This window comes from Colias croceus, chromosome 23 (genome assembly GCF_905220415.1).
Source record: "Colias croceus chromosome 23, ilColCroc2.1".
NCBI lineage: Eukaryota > Metazoa > Arthropoda > Insecta > Lepidoptera > Pieridae > Colias > Colias croceus.
In genome coordinates this window covers 4,099,469-4,119,187 of record NC_059559.1, presented here as the reverse complement: position 1 = coordinate 4,119,187, position 19,719 = coordinate 4,099,469, and the positions used below count along the sequence as shown (strand labels likewise).

At 35.7% G+C, this 19,719-nt stretch overlaps 1 protein-coding gene across 1 annotated transcript in view; it reads right to left on the bottom strand.

Moving 5' to 3' along the window:
* LOC123702570 overlaps positions 1-18,472 on the bottom strand; it is a 95,682-nt gene extending 77,210 nt beyond the window's left edge. Inside the window, exon 1 of the mRNA XM_045650344.1 lies at positions 18,160-18,472. Within this exon, the coding sequence (XP_045506300.1) occupies positions 18,160-18,297 (138 nt within the window). The 5' untranslated portion in view covers positions 18,298-18,472. The remainder of the gene's footprint in view (positions 1-18,159) is intronic.
* Between the last annotated feature and the right edge of the window lie 1,247 nt (positions 18,473-19,719).

Below are 19,719 nucleotides of genomic sequence, written 5' to 3'. Positions count from 1 at the left end.
TTTTAAATACCTAATTTTACTTTTACATTTGCCCATTTGCATTACATTCAGCTTCCATAAAACTTATAAAAATTTTATGTTTATTTCTGTCTAATATAAATACTCTTTTTTAGATATAAATAACAAAAACAACTTTTTTATTAAAATTTAGTACCTTGGGAAGATATTATCTATGTGTTAATAGAACAATACAAAGGAAGTTATGTTACGATTTTATACAATGAAAATATGTAAAAAAATATTAGCAGGTGTAATTATTAAATTGATCCCGAACCCAAAACTGTAGTTAATTTTTTTTGTCATTTAGTGTTTAATTCATGTCAATTGGTTGATTAATAAAAAAATTATGATCATTTAAATAATCACGGCGAACATTTGCTAAGGCATTCATGTACAAGGTGTAATCGTTCAGTGTGCACAGGCGATTTTTTTTTTGTAAGTATTACAGATAACAAAAAACTTTAAACTGATATCGAAAGTACTTAACCTAATAATGGCCGTAATCATTTTTTTTTAAATAAATCGAGAAATATAAAAAAAAATATCTTTAAACCCTTACATTAAGCACATATGAAATATGAATATCCCATATACATTTAATATGAAAGATTTTAGCTTTCTTTTTCTTTTTTTGGTTGTCTGCTTTAATTACTTCGCAAATTTGAAGTGGCATTTTCCACGCTTTTTCCGGACATTTTCACGCATTTTCCGGATATTTTCCGGACATTTTCCGGGCAATTCCTCACGCATTTTCCGGGGATTTTCCAGGCATTTTCCACGCCTTTTCCGGACCACTTCACGCATTTTCCGGATATTTTCACGCATTTTCCGGGGTTTTTCCAGGCATTTTCCACGCTTTTTCCGGATATTTTCCAGACATTTCCCAGACATTTTCCGGAGATTTTCCAGGCACTTTCCACGCTTTTCCCGGACATTTTTACGCATTTTCCGGATATTTTCCATATATTTCTCAGGCATTTCCCAGTCATTTTCCAGACATTTCCCTGACATTTTCCGGGAATTTTCCAGGCATTTTCCACGCCTTTTCCGGACATTTTCACGCATTTTTTGAATATTTTCCGGGCATTTTCTGGGCATCTCTCAGGCATTTTCCGGGGATTTTCCAGGCATTTTCCACGCTTTTTCTGGATATTTTCCAGACATTTCCCTGGCATTTTTCGGAGATTTTTCAGGCATTTTCCACGCTTTTCCCGAACATTTTCACGCATTTTCCGGATATTTTCCGGATATTTTCCGGGTATTTCCCGGACATTTTCACACATTTTCCGGGGGATTTCCCAGATATTTTACAGGCATTTTCCGGATATCCCCGGAAAATTCCCCAGATTTCCGGAAAGTACGTAAGTTTTTTAGCTTAGATTAGTTATAAATTCTATTAACAATTCTATGAATTGTTTATGGTAGTACGTGTTTACTAAATAATTGTATGTAAAGTAGTAACTACTATGCAGTCGCTATTCCACGCGGACGAAGTCGCGGGCACAGCTAGTTCTAAATAGTGTTAAATTCTACGGACAAATAATGTGCCAATAAATGGACCAATTCTTCAACAAAAAGCAAACGATTTTTGCTCAACGTTTTGGTGAAGATTTTGTTTGCTCGTCTAGTTGGATTCAACGTTTCCGGGCTCGACATGGCATTGTCGGCGGGAAAATGAGTGGTGAAGCTGCCAGTCTGGATAAAGACGAATAGATTACGCAAAAGTGGCCTACATTATACGAAGGCCATCCAGAAGACATTTATAACGCAGATGAAACCGGACTTTTTTTACAATACCAGACAGAATTTTAAAATTCAAAGGAAAGAATTGTTCGGGAAGAAAAATGTCCAAGAAGAAACTAACGATCATGGTTGTAGTTGCAGTTAACGTAAATAAATGTCTAAGTGCTCTGAAGAAAGCAGACGTAAAGTCTCTCATGGTAAAACAATTTGGTGACGACTGGGAGAAAGATGAAACTTTTTCTCGGTACAAAAAATTATTGAGTTAAAATTCCACTGAACCTGTTGATACAGAAGCAGATGTTCCTGACAACCATGAACGACATGATAATGAATCTATTGCGATTGTATGGAACCAGAAATAGCCATAATAGTTTAAGTTTTACATTTAGCCTAAATAGCCATTACGCTTTTATTGATATTTACGTATGATGTGATTTTAAATAATGTTGTTTGATTGGAAACCACCTAATCTTACTCTATCAAAAACCGATATATCCAGTTGGTTTGGTCAATAACCGATATATCCATTTTCTTCTTTTTATAACTCAGCAGGTACCACAGTCACGAATGCAGAATTTAGGTTTCCAAACAGTGATGCTAACATCAATAGATTGATAAATGTCGTTTAACTTATACAGGGTTACTTGTAACTGGACGTATTCCCGTCAAGAATAGATCGGGGAGCTCAAATGCAACAAATTTAACCCCCTATATGTATATCCGAAAGTTAACGGTTTTCGATTTATATTTAACTTTGTGATTTTTGAAAAAATATCAACTTTTACCCCTTTTCGACATTATTAAAAAAAAATGAGTGGTAAAATGTTATTAAACATATTTTTTTCTAGTAGAGGACTTAGCAACATAACATAATAACCCATAAACATATCAATAAATGCTTAATAAGTAATCGTTAAAAATAAACATATTTTTGATTTATTTGCATAAACTAACGTCACTCGAGTTAAAGTGCTACGCAGCTTAAAAAATCACTATGAAGCTTAACGTACAAATTACTGATAAAACTTCCTCATCTAATAAGCTATGCAAAAAGGTATAATAGTCAATATTTAACTGCCTAAAAATAATTATTATCATTATTGGCGCTGTAACAGACATGACAGAGTATCCACTGTATTTTTTATGACGACCGGTTTTCTACCTGAGTGAGTTTTTTTCACGTGCAAACAAGGCCCTGATTGGTTGTTCCTATTGATGGTGTGTGTTTTGGGTACACTTCTATTTGAAACTCATAAATATGTGCCTTGTCTCAGTCAGTTAGTTTCAACTTTACTTTGCGTTAGCACGTATTGTTTGGTATCTGGCTAATATTCCCATATTTTCTATCGTTTTGTGTTACTTCCTCGGATTATTTCACATTTGTAGTGTGCGTGATCTAGACTGACTATGGCTACTTACTCCAATAATGAATACGCAGACATAATGTACTGTTACGGATTTTGTGACGGCAACGCTGCCGAAGCTCGGAGAGAATACCAACGCCGTTTCCCTGACCGAAGGATTCCACATGTAACAGTGTTCTCATCAACCTATCGACGATTATCTGAAACTGGCTCCGTACAAGTACGAAAAATTGATACCGGAAGACCTCGGCGATATACTGCAAATGACGAAGAAGAGATCATTCAACGCTTTATTAATGATCCTAATACGTCAACAAATATCGTTGCACGGGAGTTAGGTATATCACAGTGGAAAGTTTGGTCTGTTGTACATTTATCGGGTCGACATCCCTACCATTACCAGCCTGTGCAAACGCTAGAAGAAGGAGATCCAGCAAGGCGATTAGAATTCTGTCGGTACATACTCAATGCCGACGCGGAAGATGAAGAATTTTTAAAAAACATTTTATGGACCGATGAATCCAAATTTGACAAGGACGGCATAACAAATTTTCATAATTTGCATTACTGGGCGCCAAAACAAGAAAAAAACCCGAAAAAACTGAAAGAAACTGCATCACAACGAAGATTTTCACTAAACGTGTGGATGGGCGTTATTAATGATAAATTGATTGGCCCACATTTCTTGCCCCAGAACTTAAATGGTCAACATTATGAAGATTTTTTAAGAAACGAGCTACCCGCACTGTTGACCAGCGTACCTGAGGATATTAGAAATAATTTAATGTTTCAACATGATGGATGCCCAGCTCATTATCGCGTTAGTGTTAGGCAGTGGCTAGATGCAAATTACCCTAACAGGTGGATAGGCAGAGGTGGACCAGTGCCATGGCCTGCAAGAAGTCCCGACCTAACGCCGTTAGATTTTTATGTCTGGGGTCATATGAAGGACTTGGTTTATGTGACACCAATCAGATCTATAGAAGAATTGAGGGAGAAAATTATTCACGCAGCAGACCAATTGAGGAACTCGTTTTCTTCAAGAATAACAAAAACCGAAGTGCGAAAACGTGTCCGCACATGTATCAGGAATAGAGGGTCACACATTGAACATGATGTGTAGGTAAATAAAATAAAAAAATGTTCCTGCATTCATTTGTTTTATTTTTTCTTTTCAAAGTAATTCTACTCCGTTTTAAGATTCAGCTTACCTTTGTCAAGTTAAAAAAGATTTAAAATTATTTTTAGGCGCTTAAATATTGACTATTATATCTTTTTGCATAGCTTATTAGATGAGGAAGTTTTATCAGTAATTTGTACGTTTAGCTTCATAGTGACTTTTTAAGCTGCGTAGCACTTTAACTCGAGTGACGTTAGTTTATGCAAATAAATCAAAAATATGTTTATTTTTAACGATTACTTATTAAGCATTTATTGATATGTTTATGGGTTATTATGTTATGTTGCTAAGTCCTCTACTAGAAAAAAATATGTTTGATAACATTTTACCACCCATTTTTTTTAAATAATGTCAAAAAGGGGTAAAAGTTGATATTTTTTCAAAAATCACAAAGTTAAATATAAATCGAAAACCGTTAACTTTCGGATATACATATAGGGGGTTAAATTTGTTGCATTTGAGCTCCCCGATCTATTCTTGACGGGAATACGTCCAGTTACAAGTAACCCTGTATATATGTAATATTTTTACATTTTTCCACAAAAAACATAAATGTGATTTATCGGTTTTTGTTCCTAAAGACAGAATACGACGCTCCTCATTAACCTTAAGACAGAATAAGAAACACGACAATGTTAAGAATAGACAAATTACAATCAAATACACACTAGAGGGAATAGACGGAAATATCTCTAAAAATTGTTTTTTTTTTAAGTCTTTGGTGAGACCTGGATTTCTACGAACTACGAACAAATAATTGATCTGCCACCATCAGCACACAATGAACAACAGTTTGAATTAGAATAATTAGTAAAGTGTAAATAATAATTAGTTTAGTGAAATATGTTGTTAAAAAGTGTTAATAATAAAATTGTAAATATGTCTATGAACAGAAAAACGAGTGTTGCGTGGGACCACTTTACAGACATTGGTGGTTACCATGCAGTTTGCAACATATGAAAATAATGTCCAGTCTGTTTGCATAACTGTTGACATTTGGTCGACAATAGCCAATGACTCGATGATGGCCATTATATTGAAGAAGAAGCATCAGAGTTACGCTACTGTTTATTAGACTGTGTTCCTTTGGAAGAGTCCAGCACGGGTAAAAACATAGCCAAAATGATAAAAGACATATGTGATGAGTGGCATTTGTCAGATAAAATTATCCTAGGGGTTTCAGACAACGGCAGTAATGTCAAGAATGCCATAGAAAAGGAGCTTGGATGGAAACATTTCCCTTGCTACACACACACACATTGAATTTAATAGTGAATGATGCTTTAAAAACAGATGACATAAATTACATAATAAACAAAGTAAAAAATGTTGTTAGACATTTTAAACAGAGTAATTTAGCATGGCAAAATCTAAAAAAATACCAAGAGCAGGCTGGAACTACACCAAAAAGATTAATCCATGATGTAGCCACTCGCTGGAATTCCAAATTTTATATGCTCCAACGCTGTGTAGAGCTAAGGGAGCCTCTTAATAGCGCCATGGTAAACTTAGCCATGGAAACACTGTCAACATATGAGTGGCAAGTTTGCCATGAGCTATGTACAATTCTCGGTCCCTGTGAAGAAGTCACAAGGGAACTAAGTGGAGAGAAATATGTTACTGGGAGCCTAGTAATTCCTATAACTACGGGCCTCACCAAAGCTTTAGAAAGTCTAGAATCGCAAAATTTTATGCCTATAGTCAATAGAGTAAGGCAAGATATCATAGGAGGCATTGGAAATCGTTTTTCTAATTTGAGCCGAAGCAGGACATTCACTAATTGTATGTTTTTGGACCCAAGGTTCAAATTATATTTTGAAGACCAGAGTACTGCAGAAGACACAAAACGTCGTATGCTCTTTTAGTCCAAGAGCAGAAATAAGCCACTGAGCAAAGCACCTCTGTAGTGGAAGTCAGCAGGCAGTCTTCCCAAACACAGACCAACACAGTAAAATCTGTTTGGCAAGACTATCAAAATAAAATGAAAAATATTCATCCAGATGGCACAGCACAATCTAGAGCAATTGTTGAGGTACAACATTACCTGGATGATCAAATTTTAAGCAGGCAGAAATGCGCACTGAAATGGTGGAAGGCTCATAGAGCCATATACCCCATGCTTTATAGAGTTGCTGTGCAAAACTTAATGCCATGGCATCTTCGGTTCCCTGTGAGAGAGTGTTCTCAGCTGCAGGAAACATTTTAACTGAAAGAAGGACGAGATTGGGAATAAGGAAATTGCAGCAGCTGGTATTTTTAAACCAGACTTTGTAAATAAATTATTGTAAAATTGAAATTAATAATTGTTTATACATGACTGTAAATAATGTACATAAAATGTAAATGATTATAAAATTGAAATTAATAATTGTTTATAAATGACTGTAAATAATGTACATAAAATGAACTGAAAACCTAAATGCGCCAGCTTGACTGATATAATTTTATGTTTATTTTGGCTAAAATACCAATTATTAATTAAATTTCAATATAAGCATAATCAAGCTGTCAGTCCTAAGCCTGCAAAAGCATGAAGGGTGGTTTTTATTTCAATAGCAAGTATTGTACTAAATGAAAAATGAAAATGAAAATGAAAAATATATTTATTTAAAAACCATAATATGTTTTACACAGTTACAATTGTATTTATGTTGCACGCTTTACATACATTTGGCTTGAAACTAGGTACTATATTATAAATCTGTTGCAATCAAAGAGTCTTTGGTTCCAATGGAACAGGCTGTTATTTTGGAACAGGATTTTGAAACTGTTATTTCCTTGGAACTGGAACTGGTGAAATAGGTTTCTAATTTTACCTGTTCCAGCCCACCTCTAGGATGACTGGACTTTGACCCAGCAACTTTATGAGGTTCTTGATATTATCTGGACTGTGTTGGGAGCACTCTGCCACCGCGATGCCACGCTACTAACTGCTGATGTGGCTGTCACATTTGGACTTAAAAAGTTATCTGCTGTGAGTACAAATATTGGCAAAAAAATGTTCACGTGCTTGAAAAAAAGATATAGCAAATGCCGTATGATTGACACTTCAGTACTTAAGTATCTGCAATGTCCAGATGTATATTTCACCTCTGCGCAAGACGATGAATTCCCGAGACCAGATAGCAATGAAATGCTACAAATGATTGTCAAACTTTTAACGCGCACTCGTCGAGAGAAAATTTTGGAGCTATAAAGAAGTTTTAAAGTTTAACATGGGCTTTAAGTTGAAAAAGAAATTATTGAGTAAAAAATCAATGTCCTCTATGTTCCTAAACTAAAAATGAATCTTTTATCTGTCACTTGTGTCACAAGCAGGACCACTGTGGACCAATGGAGATAACATCACTCGGAGGTTCCAGATACTTTATTACATTTAAGCGGGAAATATCGTCAGAGTTCTTACCATGGAGGCAAGGACAAGTTGAATCATCGGTTTTTGGTTTCACAAAAGATATATCTCTCACATCTTTTGTACCGAAGAAAAACAAAGCTGTGGTTATGATTTCTAGTATGGCCAAAACACCAAGAAGCCAGAAATTATTATGTATGTGTAGGCGACACACAGTCCACAACTTGATAGACATAACACAGCCCCAACATGCACACCGATGAACCTCCCTCCTCAACCAGAGAATATGTTTCGCCGGCAGTTGAAGGAGGGACTCCCCAATATTGTAAGGTATTTCATTTTTTTTTTTTGTTAACATTTTCATTATTTTATTTCTCAGGTACAATAATGCCTCGAAACTATAAGCCCGATCCACGGGGTAAGCAGTATCGCAAATATGACCCTAATACAATTAAACAAGCTTTGGAAGAGTTTCAAACAACTCCAAAGTGTTCATTAGCATCTATTGCAGAAAAATACAAAATAAACAAATCTATGAAGGTCAAGCTGGTCAGAAAGCTTTAGATCACGACACAGAAAGCCACATCGTAAATTATTTAAATATTTGCGGAAATTGGGGTTATCCATTAGACACTTATGATTTAAGAATTGTAATTAAATTGTACTTGGATAATCTAGGTATCACACACCAACGATTCAAAAATAACATGCCTGGACCAGATTTTGTCTCAAGATTTTTAAAAAGACATCAAAATTCCATTTCTTAGAGAATGTGCCAAAACAAAAAAGTCGAGGGCTGAAGTTTCACAGATACAATTAAAGAACATTTTGAGGAGTTAGAGGAATCACTGAAAGAAGTTGATCCCAAAAATATAATTAATTATGATGAAACGAACCTCTGCAATAACCCTGGACGTAAGAAGGTTATAGTGAAAAGTTTAACTAAAAACTAAGTACCCTGAAAGAGCTCTTATTCAGTCAAAATCTTCAATATCTATAATGATGGCTGGTACAGCTGCAGGAGAGCTTTTGCCTCCATATGTAATTTATAAGGCCAACAATATTTATGATATTTGGGCTACAGGCGGACCTAAAGGTGCACGCTTTAATAGAACTGCATCTGGATGGATTGATGGCAGTACTTTTGAAGATTATGTTAAGTCCATTATTATTCCATTCTTTAAAGACAGATGTAGTAAAAAAGTTCTAATAGGTGACAATTTATCATCTCATTTATCAATAGAAGTGATTAGAATCTGTGAACAACACAATATTTCATTTATATTTCTAACAGCCCCTAGATATCGCATTTTTCAGGCCCATGAAAATTGCATGGAGAAACATTTTATTAAAATGGAAAAAAAACAGACGGCAGAACCCAAGCTTCAGTACCGAAAGGATGCCTTCCAAGACTTTTAAATGTACTCATAAATGAATTGTCAGAGAACGTACTCGAGAAAGACTCCCAAATCCAAATGCCTAAAATGAAGATCCGGATAAATCAAGATATGCTCTTGACAAACCATCTAACCAATCAACCAACCATTCGAACCATCAGATGGGGACGCTGGGGAACCGAAATATGTTCGAAAAAATATAGAAAACTTGCGGCAAGTGACTCAGAATCAGCCGATTCAGATGAAAATGAGTCTGAAATTGAGCGTTGTTGTTGTTGTTTTTCTTGTCGGCGAGCCATTAGTGTCGGTACCTGAAGCTAATTATGAAGACTCCAATATCAATAGCCTGAAAAGGTGGCAACTGACACAGAGAATGAGTCAAGATTTCTGGCGTAGGAGGTCTCGGGAATACTTGACGCAATTGCAGCATAGATACAAATGGAGCGCAAGTACTCCTGAACCGGAGATTGGGAGTGTGGTGTTAGTAAAGAACGATGATTTGCCTCCAACCAGGTGGCTTTTTGATCTTGTCGTAGACAAGCACCCAGGGCTAGACAAGCTTACACGTGTGGTCACACTTAAGTATAAGGGAAATTTGATCAAACGACCGCTAAATTAATTTTATTACCTGTGAAGGATTATGTTTAAGCTTCAGTTATTTTTTGTTAAGTTATTTTGTTTGTTGTTATTTTGGCTGGACTACGTCCATGGCGGCCGGTATGTTAAATCCTAAGTTAAGTTGTTAAGTTACGATGTTCACCAATAGATGGCGTCACAAGTTGTTTAGATGGCGCTATCGAAATGTTTTATTAAAACTGTAATATAACATTATTGTTGTTGATAATATACGATTGATACGCCCTCTAGTGTTTTATTTCAAAACTCTTATTGTGGCATTTTTGGGATTTATACACATTGCAAGAAGAACTCATAAGAAACGCCAAGAAAACTGGTAATGCTTTTGTGGATCATGAGCTTAACTATGACGATTTTTATGATTTAAAAAAGCTGTTTGATGATAAATATTAACAAAGATCTGAAAGGTAATCCGATAAAAATAACAGAAATAAAAGCTATTCGATTTGTAAAAAGTACTGATATTTACTCTATAAAGTACTCTGACACAGATGAATGGCAACAAGTGAGCACAAAACCCACGAAAAATGTGAGGAAAACACGCTCGGACATTAATCATTTAAGTATTACATAAATTTTCCTTCAGCCAGCTTATAATTCGAAGCTCGCAATTTCAGACCAAAAAAAACATTATTTGCGTAGCAACCGCTTTTATGATTAGTGCGTACAATCATAAGCGGTTGCATATTAAAATGGGAAAGCGGCTAACCGCGCGGTTAACCGCTAGTGCGTAAGTGCCCTTATAATTGATTTTTTTAAAGTATCTATTTTATTATATTTACGCAATTATTTTGTAACTTTGAGTCATTTACATACTTAACGATAAAAGACTAAAACTGTTAAAAGTTTTCGTTATAGGCACATAGCGAATAAGCGATAAGGCAATATAATTTTTAATATATTTTGATCTGGTGTAAAGTTTACAAATTTGCATTAATATGTTTTGAATATGAACTTGCTTCTGCAGAAAAACAACTACAACCAAAAGAAAAATATGATCGTCATTTAAAAGAAAAAAATTTATCCCGAAAAGAGAAACACAATGATCGAATGAACATTGATGAAACCCATGTTTGTGCAGTTTTCCACCTGCAAGCAGTTATGCAATGTCCTAGCGGTGATTCGTCCTCTTTCTATTACAAAACTAAACTGAATTGCCTCAACTTCACAATCATGGAATTTCTAAAGAAGAGACAATTATCTGGAGCTTATGGAGATGTCTACAGCTTTTTCTGGGACGAAACTCAGGGGAAACGGGGATCTAGCGAGATCGGATCGTGTGTTCTTAAGCATTTGGAGATTTTAAATGCAAAACATCAGGGTCAGGCCATCCATGTTACGTTATATTCCGACAATTGCTGCGGACAAAACAAAAATAAATATGTAGCTTGCTGATATTCCTACGCAGTATCACATTTTGAGTACATCAAGTATAACCCAAAAGTACCTAATAAAGGGTCATACCCAAAATGAAGGGGACAACATCCACAGCCTCATTGAAAAGGAAATCCAACGGGATAAAAAGGCTGGAACCATTATACGCACATTGTCAATACGTCACTTCAATAAAAAAATCGCGAAAAAACGAGAAACCGTTGATTGTTCAAGAATTAACGTATGATTTTTTTTTGGGACTTGAAAGATGTTTCAAGATAAATGGGCTTACAACTTTAGTGAAAATGAAAATAAGCGCAATATGTCTGGGAATGACGTTAAAATAAAATTCTTAAATTTACTAAAGAGGATACGTTCACATTTTACTACAAAACATCTTATAGTCAAAATGAGGTCAACAAGGTAAACTTGAGAAACAAAAGGAAGAAGATGAGTGCTATAAGAGAAATTGCTATGACCAAAGCATACTTCCAAAGACTGGTGTTATCTGAGAGGAAAAAAACTAACTAGGTAAAAGCACTAATGCTCGACAGTGAACTAAAGGATGACACTTACGAAAAAAACGCATTCTGATAAGAATAATAATCATTGAAATTACTTGGCTATTGATTTTAGAGACACCTAGTGACATCTGTGGAACGTGGTCAAAAACTTTCATACACTTTCCTTGGCAAATTTCAAAATGGCGTCAGTTGAAAGTAAACAATTGTGAACAAGTGAACACGCGCGCCGGGATTCTTATTTTTTTATTATGGAGGCTGATATTTTGCAGGTATGATTTTGTTCCACATTTTTGAGATTTTTGCTACATTTGTTTTGTTATTGTTTAATGTGTAAAATTATTGATTTAGTAAGACCATTGACTTTTTCTTTTAGTTAGATTTCTTAACAATTTAATGTGTGTCTACTATCAGGACCACAAATTAGTGAAAACCTAAAAGCAGACACGTGTGTCATTTACTAGGGTCACACCAAACTGAATTTCTCAGCTCATATTCATGCGATTATTGCCTCTATATCCTATGCATAAAGTGCTATTTAATTTTTGTTAGTTCACCATTACCATATCCAACAGTAGACAGGGTGCCAACTATTGGTGTATACTAGGTGTCAACTGTTAGTTCTTTTGATTCCAGATTTGTGTTTAAACACGATGCCGCCTGTAAAAGGACAAATGTTCCGTTATTCTGAAGCTGATATGGAAGCGGCTATACAAAAATGTAGGCGAGGCGTCCCGACAGATACTGCGGCAAAAAAATTCGGCGTACCAAGAGTTAGTTACTTTACTGAATAAAGTGAAGGGAAAGACACCTATAAAACGTAAAATGGGAAGAACTTATTACGTGACCGAAGAAATAGAAAGTATGTTGGTTACATGGGCAAAAGCAATGTTGAAACAAGGTTTTTCAATAGGTAAGGATAATTTGCTAGATAGCGTTAAGAAAATAGTAGATGATTTAAATATAGAAACTCCTTTCAAGAATGGCAGACCTGGAAAAAGATGGTACACCAGCTTTTTAAAACGTCATCCAGATCTTATAACAAGACAGCCCCAAAACTTGACTGCTTCCAGAGCTTCTGTAACAACATCTCAGTTGAAAAATTGGTTTGAAGAAGTTAGCAGTTACTTGAATGATAATAGTCACAGTGACATTTTGAATGAACAGCAAAGAGTTTTTAATATGGATGAGACCGCTTTTTTCCTAAATCCTAAAAGAAGTAAGGTCCTAGCTAGGCTTGCCAGGTGTCCGGCTTTAGCCGGACATGTTAGGCTTTTTGCAGTCGCGTCCGGCCAAATATGTACGTGTTTGGCCTGTCCGGCTTTTGTCAGGCTTTTTGTCAGAGTGGCGATTCGTACGACGATGGGCGGACGAGTGCCCGACCCGAACGGACAAGGGCGAGCGGAGAGCAAACTATCTTCCGGACCGCGATTCGCGCCGCGCCGCGCGTTGCGTGCGTGAGCGTGGTTACCCCGCCCCGCTGCTCGCACCGTCCGCAGACAGGTTCGCGCCCGTTAGTCTGCCCTAGGAACGCGTGGCGTTTGCGCGTGCTTGGCGTGTGTTCACGTACAATTAAGTATTTCAGTTAGCGGCGACCGTATTTTTGGTAAGTTAGTTTTATATTTTCCTATTTGTAGCATTAATGTGTTATTGACAAACCTCAAATACAAGAACAACATCTTTGTTTCAGATCTCTCTATTAGTCATGTCGAAAAGAAAATGTATATTTTCTGACAGTTTAAAAAGTCAATACAAGATGTTCAAATCTGGCAAAGAGCCATGGGACGCAAAATGTGTAATTTGTGATCAAATAATTTCCATTGCTAATAAGGGCAAAGCTGACTTAGAAAAGCATTTAAATACCGAAAAACACAAAATGAAGATTCGTAGTACGGCATCTACATCAAGAATTGATATTTTCATGGAATCCAATGCGAACTTAAATCTTCAACGGAGCGTTCGGGCCACAGAAGCTACTCTGGTTTATCATACCGTTAAACATCACGAATCATTTAACTCACTAGATTGCACAGCTCCACTTTGCAAGAGTATATATCCAGATTCGAAAATCACAAAAGATGTAACCTGTTCCCGCTCAAAAGCTGAAGCTATCCTAAAAAATGTTTTAGGCCCATTTGCCCAAGAAAATATGTTAAAAGAAGTGTCAAAAATCAGATACTTGAGCGTCTCCACAGATAGTAGCAACCATGGTGCTATTAAGCTATTTCCTGTGCTTATACAATATTTCAACCCTGAAAAGGGAGGAATTCAAGTTAAATTACTGGAGCTACAGGCCTTACCGAACGAGACTGCTGAAACAATATCCACTTACATACACACCATTTTGACGGACAAAAACTTATTGGATAAATTAATAGCTTTTTCAGCGGACAACACCAATACTAACTTTGGCGGTAGAGAGAGAAGTGGGACCAACAGCGTCTACAGTAGACTCAAATCAGCTACTCAAAACGATGATATGGTCGGTGTTGGATGTATTGCACATATCTTCAGCAATTCCGTACATCACGCAATCGAATCTTTACCAATCTGTGTAGACAGCATAGTGATGCAAATGCACAACCATTTTGCCAGCTTCACAGTTCGTACTGAAGCTTTAAAAAAAGTTTGTTCAGAATTGGAAATTGATTTTAAACGTATGCTTAGCCATTCAAAAACCCGCTGGCTATCTCTTTATCCCGCCATAGAGAGAATCTTGCAAATGTACGAGCCATTAAAGTCATACTTTCTTTCACTGAGTTATCCGGCCAGAACATTGCAAATGTTTTTCGAAAATGACTTCTCTGAGTGTTATTTATGGCTCTTACATTCTTTCATGTCTATATACCAAAGCCGAATCAAACACACTGAAACTGCTGATATTTCTGTCAATGAAGTAATTGATCAGTGTTCGCAAGTAGTGGAAAATATAAACGAAAGATTGGAACAAAATTTTTGCCCAATGAAAGTGACCGAAATTTTACGGCGTTTATCGGAGGCTCGTCGGGATGAGGTAGAAGATTTTAAACAAAACATGAGAAGAATGTACAATATTGCCAAAGATTACCTGAATTCCTGGACCAGTGAATTTTGTACTGACCTAAAACACTTTCAGTGGATGACTTTAGCTAATATTCCAAGCTGGGAACAAGGGGCAAAAACGATAGACACTTTGTCTAGAAAAAATGTACAGTTAAATGACAATAAATTTTTTGATCAGTGGCAAAACTTCATAAAAATTTTAAAGCAACACGAAGATGACTCTGACTTTAAAAAGCTGTTGGCACATCAGAAGTGGACCTCGTATTTTAAATCATTTAATAATGAAGAATTTTATTCGGAACTGCTTAAGTTGGCAGAATATTATTTTGCAATACCAGGCCACAATGCCAACGTTGAAAGAGTTTTCTCTTTAATAAACGCCCAGTGGACAAAGGAACGCAGTAGACTACAAACAGATACAATTGCTAAGATGATGTTCTTGTTATGCAATTTAAAATTAACATGTAAAGAATTTTACGATATGATTTCTAAGGAAAACGAAATTCTTGACAAAGTAGGTGCAAGTGCCAAATATAACTAGATTTTGTTATTTTTTAAAGATTTTAAATTGTTCTATAAATACCTACTATAAAGTAAATTCTTACCTAGCCGTAAAATTAATATTATCTTTTTGTTACTTTCCAGAAGAATGATTATTTTTATTTGTTTTATTATATTTTTTAGTTTATAGTATTAAGAATGCCAAAAGAGAGCTATATTCATTTGTTTTTTAGTTTTAATGATATTTAATTATCTACAAAAGACTGATGATCCATTTGTAAGTAAAACTGTAATAGTGTAACTTAATAAACATTTCAAATTCGTAAACGAGTTTTTTTATATAAATATTATGTCCATCTTTTAATAAATATCGAATATCCTCACTTTTCACCACGTATAAATACTTTTTTCAACAGCCCAGCTGTAAAAACATTGTTTGGCAATAAAAAAAACATGTCCGGCTTTTAGGCTAAAATGTCCGGCCTTATAGTGCGCAGTCCGGCCTTTGCATTTTATGGCCTGGCAACCCTAGTCCTAGCAGATAAAGGAGATAAATCAGTGTACCAAAAAATTAATATGGATGAAAAAGAATGCTATACTGTACTTCTAGGTGGCAATGCTGCTGGAGATGTTCTACCTCCTATGGTAATTTTTAAATATGAGAGGATACCAAGAGATTTAAGTACGTCAGTTCCTGAATCTTGGGGTATTGGGCGTTCGGATAATGGTTGGATGACCAGAGAGACCTTTTATGAGTATATATGCAATATTTTCAACAAATGGTTAGATGACAAGAATATTCCAAGACCAGTTCTGCTTTTTATATATGGTTATAATATGTCACATCTTTCTTTCCATGTCAGCAAATTTTGTTCCGAAAATGGCATTATTTTGATTGCTCTCTTTCCGAATGTTACGCATTTACTTCAGCCAATGGATGTCGCAGTTTTTAGAAGCCTCAAGAGAGCATGGAAAGCTGCAGTGCATTCTTGGCGGTTGGAAAATATTGATTCGCCTATTTTACGCAAAGCAAATTTTTGTCCTTTGTTAAACAAAGTGCTGAAGGATACATTGGTACCTGCAATATTTCAAAACGGTTTTCGTAAGTGCGGACTAACACCGTGGAATCCTGACGAAGTGTGCTGTGTCCTGGAAACGCCAAACAATGAATCAGCCGATTTAACAAAATTCCAGAAAATGGCGAAGATTAAGGAATTGGAACTTGGAAAAAAGTTTTTGGAAAAGTACATAGATACCGAAAAAATAGTTAAGTAAAAATTGTGATGAATGGCTTGGCGACAAAGAAGACGTTTAAATTATACAAAAATGTTGAACTATCGTTAAAAAACTTGACAAGTCAGAATTTCGTACCAGAAGCTAAAAGTGCATCTGAAATAATACCTCCACTTGACGGCAATGTAGACGCAACATTAATCATTATACACCTTTACAGATGACCCAAAAACACCTATTAAACTGCCTGATAATAACAGTGCAACTGAAATAATACCTCTGCTTAAGGGCAATGTTGAGACAACATTATTTACCCTGACAGATGACCCAAAAACACCTATTAAACTACCTGATAATATCAGCACAACTGAAATAATACCTCCACTTATAAATGATAACAATCATAATGTTACATTGGACGCCCAGGCAGAAAACTTTAAAACACCTATTAAACTAACTGTTAACAATACTTTCCAAAATCCTCACAGCATGAACATGAGTACACACTTGATGATGCCATCCACATCAGGAATACAAAAAAAAACTCTAGCGGTATGGGTATAATAATACCAAGTCCCTTCAAAAGAGCTTTGTTTTGGCCAACACCTAAAGAAAACTCCAAAAAAAGAAAGAAAGAAAAAATACCCTCTGTTATATCCTTAGTTCAATGGCAACAATATCATGAAAACAAGGAGAAGAAGAAAAATGAATTAGAGGAAGAGAAAAAAAGAAGATTAGAGGAAAGAAGGAAGAAGAAAGAACAGAATGAAAAAGCAAGAAAACTGAAGACAGCTCAGAAACTAGCTAAGAAAAACCAAAATACTGTGAAAAAGAAAACTTATAAGACTGATTATAATAGTGACACAAGTACTGAAGAAGAATGGGTGGATTCTGGAGATAGCGTAGATGATGTATCTGACAAGTGTGAGAATGATGTTGAAGAAAACGAATATACAAATGATGAAAATTGCCATGACAAAAGTCAAATCAAGCAAGGTGTGATCATCAACTTTCCTGGAAAAAAGAAATACCATAAGTTTGTATGCATTGTACAAAAAATATCACATAGAGATATCGAAGTTATGGCTATGGTCAGCTGTGATCAAACCAAAACAATATTTAGAGAAAACGACAAAGATATTAGTAACATAAGTGAATCTCAAATCGTTGAAGTCCTCAAAGCGCCAAATATGATTATATCAGGTGATAGGATTAAGTATAAATTTGATTTTGCATTACAAGTTGATGGATAACTTAACTAAACTTGTGTATAAGTGAGTAATAAATAAATAGTTACAAGTCCTCGACATGCCAAAAATTACAAGTGATAGGATTAAGTATTTTGATTTTCTGTTACAAGTTCATGAATAACTTGATATGATAATATATAATTGTTAGTTATTTTGTTGATGATTAAACAGTTGTCTAGTATTAGTGCTAATAGATGTCTATTATTGGTGGTTTACTGTTTTGGCGATGTTATCTATTAGTTCCTTTGACAAAGTGTAAAAGAATATACATGTAAGTTTAAAATATGCTCATAAATAAAGCGTTGATATTAAAAAGTGATTGTTTAGATGATACTGCAGTAATAAAAAAATCTGTAACTGTCATTTGTGATAAAATATATTTGATTTTAAAGTATAAAATGTTGTTCTTAAAGTGTCGAGCATTAGTGCCTCTACCTTAATTAAATAGAATCGATAGATCAACAAAACATGCACATAATGTTCTTAAAATTAACATAAACAAATGCTTATAAATAGCGTTTAGATGCATATTTCTGCAGTTTATACAAATGAATTATAATACTTACAGTGATATCAAAGCAATCTTTCAGCATGTCGGAGTAAACCTCCTCAACTCCCATCCACTGGTAGGATGCCGTGAAATCTTTAAACGTTCCCTCTGAGGCACAACAACGGCACATGCCATCTTTTAAAATAGTCTCCATAATTTATATTTTCACTAACTCACAAATAACACTTATTTAACAGTCCACTTATTTAAATAACTTAATAATAAACCAGTGCCGTATCACTGCTATTCGATCGAAGCTCCGCCATTTTCTTGACTTTGTAGTTTGTGCCGTTTGTGCCTTGTGGGCAGACGCGAGTCGCGAACGGTTATCGGCAAAAAACCGCAGAATGTTAAATGTTGCCATGTGGCATGTGCATTGTGTACCACTCGTACTTAGACTCGTACCAAGTAGGTGACATTAATTAATGTGCATGTAAACCTATGTAAACAATATCATCTATAAAACTAAAAAATTTTTATCCTGAATTTTTACCGCAATAATGTGGTATTATGTTATATGTTGTGGCAGATTTGTTTGTTTCGAAAATTTAGTGTAAAAGGCAAGAAAACGGTTTGTATACAGTGTGTCCATAAATTTATTCTCTGGTATTTTAGAAATCCTCAGGTTTTTGCTAAAATTTGAGAAACATTTAAGCACAGATTAGTAAACAGTACATATTAATGTGTAACTGTAATTTACTACAGTACTATAATGTACAGGCTATAGCTTAGAGTAAAATATACATATTATCAAGCTAGAGCGCGCGAGCGCGCGCACGTGAGTTTGAATAATTGTTATAGTTGAAAATTATTCAGTGTTAAATATCTAATTGCAGATTCCCGAAAAGCCGTGAACTTGCAAAAAATAATATAAAATTGAGATATTTTACTACTTTTATATTAGATTTACATTTTATTAAGTTCATTTAGGTTTAAAAAATTTTACTCGCGCGATTAATCGCGACGCTCTTCATTTCGCACTCATTGCCGGTCCTTTGACTCGCGCGCAAAAGCCGACAAAATAGGGAGCAGTGAGCAGGACGATGAGCACGACGAGTGGCATGACGAGTAACGTGGCCACACCTATCTCTGCTTACTTTCTTCGTTACTTCCCATACCACTCGTCGAGTGTGTGGCCGCGGCAATCGGCATTACTAATAAAATACCTACCCATTCGCTGTGCAATGTAAAGCAGGCTACTCACGATTCAATTGACACAATCTGCAGTGAGCTGACAGATTGTGTCGTCAATAGTATAGTTGAGGGCACGTTGGGGGCGTAACCCAACATGTTGCGTATTGGATCGGCGCGGAAGCAACCAGACAAATTGTCTCAGCAGATTGTGTGCGTGTTGAAACGTGAGTATTGTGATTGCTCCAATCTCGGCTCAATCGCGCTGCCGCGTTAACTAACACTACTACACTACTACTAACTACACGCACACAATTTGCTGAGACAATTTGTCGGGTTGCTTCCGCGCCGATCCAATTCGCAACATGGTGGGGTACGCCCCCAACGTGCCCTCAACTATACTATTGACGACACAATCTGTCAGCTCACTGCAGATTGTGTCAAC